Source organism: Zeus faber (assembly GCF_960531495.2).
Source record: "Zeus faber genome assembly, chromosome: 6".
NCBI classification, from domain to species: Eukaryota; Metazoa; Chordata; class Actinopteri; order Zeiformes; family Zeidae; genus Zeus; species Zeus faber.
In genome coordinates, this window is record NC_137201.1 from 18268793 (window position 1) to 18276292 (window position 7500).

Consider the following 7500-nt stretch of genomic DNA (forward strand, 5'->3'; position numbering starts at 1 on the left):
CTCCCGGGAGAAGGAGCGGGAGTCGGGGAGCAGAGCCAGCCTCCCTCCTCCACAGCAGGACGCCGGGACGAGTCAGGGTCCGTAGCCCCCGTCGGGAGCAGCCGAGGCTGGGGGAGACGCAGGGCTCGCAGTCCCCTCCTCCGGAGGGGGGCTACCGCAGGAGCCCCAACTCAGGAGATGTTTGACTCAGGGGGGCTGCCAGACGGATGACGGACACACACAGAGCACCGCCATTAAGCATTCTCTGCCTCTACTTTGGACCCGGAGAGGGGAGACAGGCAGAGTGAGAGGGAGAGGAAAAGGGGGGAGAGAAAGGTTGCGTGCGTGTTGGAAGGGAAGAGAGGGAGTAAGTAGAGGACAGGAAGGAGAGAGGGATTGCGTGGAGTACTCTCTCCTCTCATGACTCTCCAATGGAACATTAACTGCTGACAGTTCACCGGCTTTGGCACTTTTTGGTTCAGTTTTTTTTTTTTTTTTTTTTATTAATTTTTTTTGGGAAGCCTTCCAGGGGGTGCCATCGGGTTGCTCCCCCTTCTTGATGGCCATGTCGGTGACCACAGACTTCGGCTACCAGCTCCCTGGCATCACCACGGTAACTTATGTGTTTGTTTACAGCCCTGGGACGGTGCAGCGAGACCCCAGCCCGCCTCATCACACGCCCCCGGCGCTCACAGGATCCCGAGGGCCCAAAAGGAAACTCTACAGCGCCGTCCCGGGACGCACCTTCATCGTGGTCAAGCCGCACACGCCGCAGGGGGAGGGGGAGATCCAGCTGAACCGTGGAGAGAGGGTCAAGGGTGAGTTTCTTCTGCGTGGCGTCTAATCCACTCCTCCGTTTATGACATTACGGCGGCAGTGCGGCGTCTGATCGCCTTCCATTGATCCAATACAGTCTTTACAATGCACTCATTTGTTGCATCCAGCAGTCAATTACCAAGCTGGATAATGTCCTGACACGATGCACAGCAGGTCCTCTCTGTTATATGCCAGTAGGCAGACATCCTGTTATTACATTCCTCAGAAGTTCTTTCTGTGTCTTTGTCAGTCAAATATGATTTGCTTCGTTATGTTGTTTTTAATCGATTCGCTTTTATTTTTCCTCATTTATCTTTTTTTGTTTCCTTCCTTGTTACCGTATTCTAGCCTACACGCTGGCTTTGCTCTCACGTGTACGTGTGTTTACATGTGTGTGTGTGTGCTCTTGTTTCCATCCATGCTTCACGCCAGACTATGACTGTAATGACGTGGAAGGTAAACTCCATGATATTCCTTTTGACCTCTGTCTCTGTCATGCACTTCTTTGCCCTGTACCCGCCACCCCCCACCCCAACACACACACACACACACACACACACACACACACGCACACACACCGGCTTTGCATTGAACCTGTTACGTGCCATTCTTTCCTTCCTCCAAAACAGTCCAAGGCATATTCCTATTCCAAAATAGGTGTGAGCCTATGGTTCTCCCGTGTTGACTCCTCTGCGCCCAATCGGTGCACAAATCAGTGTTCCCTTCAAGGAGAGGGCATGCAAATTCAAACAGGTCCCCGTGTGCTTTCCGCTGTTGGTATTCAAACAGGCGTCGCTCCGAGAGTGCTTTCCACCCCGGGTGAGCAGCAGCTTATCTGCCCTCACTTTATCACCTGTCCACAGGCGCGCGGCTCCACATTGACCCTTGCACCCTTACATGCTGCCACTCTGCGTAGATGGCTCATATTAGCCTAATGGGACAATGCTCCTCGTGTCGACCAACAGATGATGTGGGGGCGGTGGGGTTTGCGATCGCTCCTCAGGCTCCTCACGATCCTCACGTTCCTTCCCCGGTCTGTGCGAGGGGGGATAGCCAGTAGAGGTTAAGGGTCAATTTGGAATTGCAAAGGTTTTTGTGCCCACCCCCCTCCCCCAATGCACACACACACACACACACACACACACACTGAGAGTTCCCGACCTTCCCAGAATGCCCTACTCGGTGATGGTGATGCTTCTCTGTCTCTTAGTGGATGTGTATTTCAGTTCTCCCCTCGTCCTTCCTTCCCTCTTCAACCCCTTTCCCCCCCGGACCCCGGCCACCAAAACTGTTCCTGCCGATGCCTTCTCTCCAGAACCGCCTATGTGTTGCCTCTTCGAAAACACTGCTGTATACAACCGGGAAATTCATGCATGCCATAAACCACATGGAAAGGATGTGACATTGTTTGGGTTTTTGGGGCGTTTTCGTCATGGTACAATCATGTGGGTACAAATGCTGTACACGAGTAGTAAGTATGTTTGGTTATCTTGCGTTGGTCTACTCCGACTTCCAAGTGGTGGCTCTGATCCATGACTCGACCGCTAATGTGAACACACAGCTTTTCTAGTGCTTTCATGTTGCCCATGCAGGAAACAAGGTTACAGTGTCGTAGCTGCCAGATTCAGAGCCCGGCCAAACAAACCATCTGGCATTGTTATGCAACACTGATAGCGCTGACCATCACTGTAGCACATGGTAATGTGTACTTCCAGGATACAGTATTAGATGAGAGACACACATCACCTGCGTGCGAAAACATTGAGCAGCGTTTTGCCGGAACTACGGGTTTCGTGGTTTTTTTTTTTGGCAAGCTCTGCAAGCGTTATGTGTGAAGTAGTCGAGCCCTCCTGATGCACAGAGAGAAAGAAGAGGCCCCTTCCCTCTAGGAATGGATGGCCCAATGTTTGATACATAATGCATTTCATCTAATCTGCATTCATAAATGGCTGAGTTGCTCCTGGTTAGAGGTCTCATCTTCACTGGACCACATAAGAAGGTAAAGCAAAGGGAAAATTGAGGCGTTCCTTCAACTTACTCGCCCCAATCCTCCCAAACGGAGGTGGCAAACCTTCAAAGGATAGGTTTTTTGCTTTTCAACCCGGGCCTCATTCAAATGTGGACTCCCATCATTTGTGACTGTTCATAGCACAACCTCGCTGAGCGCTTCACTACTGAGAAACTTACCACTCTGCTGCAGCTTCTCACTGCGCTCGGGTGCAGTCTACTGGGGCAAACGTTTAAGCCCATCGCAGAGCGATCAGTGAGGTTTCGATGTGACAGGATATAAATGATCGCAATCAACATTTTAATAAGGCCTGTGTTGAAAAACAGCAAAGCAATTATTTTAGAAAGAAATAAACATCTTCCGGGATGGTTAGTTGGAAGTATTTCCTCCTTTTGTGTCAATAAACTTTTTTTTTTTTTTTATTGTTTCCAGCTAACTTACATAGAGTACAGATACGGATTTAAGCCCTGTTAATATGTGTTTGCTAGTATAGCTTTCTAGTGCTCATTCCCTCATTCATTCACTCACTCACTCACTCACTCACTCACTCACTCACTCACTCGCTCATCACTTATCTGTCTCCCTGTTCTCACTCCCCTGCTAATCTCAAACCCATGCAGAGGACAATCTTTATGAGGAGATAAGACTTGGTAAATCGGCAAACTCTGCTAATGAGTGTGTTTGTGGTGGTAGTAGTGGGTTTCTCTGTATGTCTGTGTGTGTGTGTGCGTGTGCATGCGTGTGTGCGTCCGCGCCAGGTGCGTGTATATGTGTCTGTGTTTGTGTGTGTCTCACATGTATATTTATGTCTGTGTAGCCGCCTGCTGTGAAGTGGGTTTTTTGGAGTACTGTACATAACACTTAGATTAGACCATAGATTTTGCTCTTAGTGATGAAGAGTAACTCATGGACGTAGGTACAGTATTAGTTTCCTCTCGCTGTGATGCATTTGCAGCAAAGCATCATTCATTACTTTGGAAATTTATAGCCAGATAAGAAATGGTTGAATGTTTTTTGTTTTTTTTCCCTGCTCTTTTTAGAGGATCGTGTGTTCCTGGAATCAGAAGGTGAATAGAGCATTACACCATGTTCACCACCCCATAATAAGGAATTATAAATCATAACCTCAGTTTGGGAACCCCTGCATTAGAACACTCCCTGTATCCTCCATTATGTGGTATAGAACACCCCTGAATATACTGTAGAACATACCCTTAACCACCCCATAATAGTTCTGTAGAACACTATATTCTATGGAAATACTGACTACAGTGCCTTGCAGCAGTGATGTCATAAAACATCTCTGTTCTGTCGGGTGCCACTTTGTGATTCCTGCTCCACTGAATTATATCAGAGATATTAGGAAAACTCCCTTTTCAGCAAAATAAAAAGCATACACTGTGCCATGAACGGAGAGGTTTTGCATCATGTGGGGGCCCCGGCGGGAATGGAACCCCTGACCTTCAGAGCGCTAGTGCCTTGCTCCGCGAGCTGAGCTCCAGGAGAGCTCAGCGTTGGCCGTCTCGCAGGATAAACATTCAGTTAAAAGCTTTGGGCGTTGACTCTTGATAGTTTTTCAGGATGGGTGTGCAAGTCATTATTATAAGGGTCAACAAAAATATAAGAAATAAGTAGGTGTGCATTCATTTTGATATTATGAATGCACTTTTTTTTTGGGGGGGCATTTTTATAGTATGATGATTAGGGCTATCAAAATTAATGAGTTACCGTAACACATGTAAAAAGGCTAACATGATTATTATTTTTTTTAATTTTTACTACAGTTTGCGGCTCAGAGCAAAAGCAAAGGGATCGGAGCTATAGCAATCTGCACAGCCAATGGCTGCTCCACAAGGAACCCCAATGGCCAATGTCACTTTAAAGGCTGACTGATCAATAAAAAGTATAATTTGATACAAAATTGTTTTATAGTGAATTAAATCCAATAAATCCGATCCATGTCAATATAAGACAGAATGCATTTATTTTACTGTCTTATTTTCCAACACCTAGCTTTACTACTCACTCCTAGAAAACATGTAATGCTATGATGAACTGTTGAAACAGATCCACAGGCAGAAACCGATCTCCGCCCCCCACCCAGCACATCACGGTGTCATAGTTACTCAAACTATTCACCAGTAACCGATAGGTTTTATTTTTGTTCTGGTTAAGTATAGTTATGTATTGTGTTATGTATGTGTTATGTGACTGTTCTCAGTTCTCTGGTGAGAGCACAATGCCAGTGAGGCCGCCTATTGCAGACACACTCTTCTCATCTCACAAAGTGATGAGGGGAAATTGGAAATGCTGCATGGAGAAGAGGGGATATAGATAAATGATTTAACGCGAACCAGAACAGAGAATGTAAGGAAAGAAAAATTAAAAAAGACCCAGTGAATTATGAATGGGAGGGTAAAATAAATGTATTTTTAATTTATTTTATCAGGTGATTGGAGGCAAAGGAAATAATAGAAAGCATTTTTAATTTTTTTTTTTTTTTATAATCCATTAAAATGATTTATTTCACCCTATTATTTAATTTTGTATTCATTTACACTTTTGAGTCATTAAATAGCCTATTACTAACTTATGTCATCTTTAGGACTCTATAGCTCATATCCGGATGATTCGAGACAAAGTCAAGGCGGTACATTTTGGAATGTATGATAGTTTGGGCTGAAATACACTCCTTTTTGGGTCACAGAGTTTTAATCTTTCTGGTAACGCTTAATGGCAGTTTAAGTACTGGTAATGGATAATATATTAGTATTATTATTAGTAGTAGTAGTATTATTACAGAAGTCTATCTATCTATCTATCTATCTATCTATCTATCTATCTATCTATCTATCTATCTATCTATCTATCTACATGATATACATATACGCATACCGTATACTCTATATACTGTATATAAATAAGGGCCAATGTGTGGACTAATTGGCCATCATAGAACACACCCTGTACCACCTCATGACCTACAAAACAGACTCTGGTCCTGGTATATTATATAGAAAAGAAGGGTTGTGAGTAAATTGTGAGTTATTTTCTCTTTTCCCTCTCTTTAGAGGACATTTCTCCATTTTGTGTTTCAATTTATCCAGGAGACCTTGTATATTTAGGCCATTAAGCCTGCTGTTCCAGGCTTACAGTTTGCTGTGAGGCCTGATTTCAGTAATGAGGAACTACTTACAAATCTCCCCTCGTACATTTAGGTAATGTGAAGGCAAATAGGGAGTGGATGTTTTGTAATAAAAAATAAATAACCCCGGAAAAAAAAAAAGGAAAAAAAAAAAAAAAAGTAAAGCAGCTTTATCAGAGCACTGGATATTGTTTTCACCAAAATCAATTTACCATTCAAAGCCAGATGATGTTAAAATGATATAAACCACGGAAATTTGACCTCCACCACAATGTGCTCTTTCATGTGATATTTTCTAGCTGAAACGGCATGTGAGGAGGAGGAGGGTGACGATGATGATGATGATGATGATGATGATGATGATGATGATGATGGCGATGAAGCAGGTAAAACTGACCCTTTCCCGTTTAGCCATAAAGAAGGTATAGAGAGCGGTCGGCAAATGTCCGGTCACAACCCGGAGGGAACTCACACCGCGCGTCGTAATTCCAAACCGTCAGGGCCATCCGGACCTTGAGAAAGCCACCCCAGGATGTCACACGATGGATGCCACTCTCTGATCCTTGGGAGTTAATGTGGAGTCCCCTTAAATATCTGCAAGTTTTTTCGCATTTGTCATTTGACCGCTCTTCCCTCCGTGATGAGCCGCCGCTTGGTAAATCTTCGCTCAGTGTTCACCGGGTGCCTCCGCCGCCCGACCATGATCAATGTCTCCAGACAGCCCTCGTCTAGACAAACAGCCCCCGCTCGGTGCCATTTAGCCGGGGCATCAACGTCCGGCTCTTCCAGGCAGACTGTTAGTCTCAGGTAATGAGATCTGTTGTCCCCTCCCCGGGTCTCGGGTGCCGCTCGACCGCAAAGCCGGCGAGCGGCCGTCAGAAAGCCACCTCTGTTTCGCCCGTGCTCGGTCGAAATGTGTTTATTTTGTCTCTGGGTATGAGGGTTGTTTTTTATTGAGTGTGTGTGTGTGTGTGTGTGTGTGTGCGTGTGTGATTATTTTGTATCTGGGAGAGTATATACTGTATGTGTGGGTGGATGCAGCACTGAGCCCACAATACGATCGACAATATGAGTTTGGCTTTCACTTAAAATGCTTGGATACAGAGATGAAATTGGCCTGTTTAAAGCGTTGTTTTTTAATGAGGGTGAACAGAGGATGACATGACGGAGAGAATCACTTTCACAACCCGCCACACCCTCCCGCAAACTGACTAGTACAACAAAGTTGTACTAGTCAGAACACGTCATCCCCGACCCCTTTTCCTCGTGATAGCTCGCAGTTTTGGATTCACAAATGTACCTTTTTATTGAAAAATGCAATTGTATCCATGTTGATTCAATGGCGTCCCTGCCATTTCAAATGGAACTCACCAGCAGTCGATAACTCCCACAAACCGGGAGATCATCATTTTTAAGGTAGGTTTTCTCACTATATCGATTGAATATCCAAATAGAGGAAAATTGAGACAAATCGAGAAATATGAATGAATCAGGTGGAAAAAGTGTGCCGACTTACAGCCCAGCCCCCCTTACCGTACAGTAAGGGGGGCTG

General features: G+C 45.2%; 1 protein-coding gene across 1 annotated transcript in view; it reads left to right on the plus strand.

Moving 5' to 3' along the window:
• The window catches only part of shank3a (SH3 and multiple ankyrin repeat domains 3a), a gene marked incomplete at both ends in the record, with an annotated part of 157666 nt that overhangs the window by 95473 nt on the left and 54693 nt on the right, over positions 1–7500 (plus strand). The window contains 2 exons of the mRNA XM_080002436.1: positions 616–797; positions 1228–1251. Of these exons, the coding sequence (XP_079858562.1) occupies positions 616–797; positions 1228–1251 (206 nt within the window). The remainder of the gene's footprint in view (positions 1–615; positions 798–1227; positions 1252–7500) is intronic.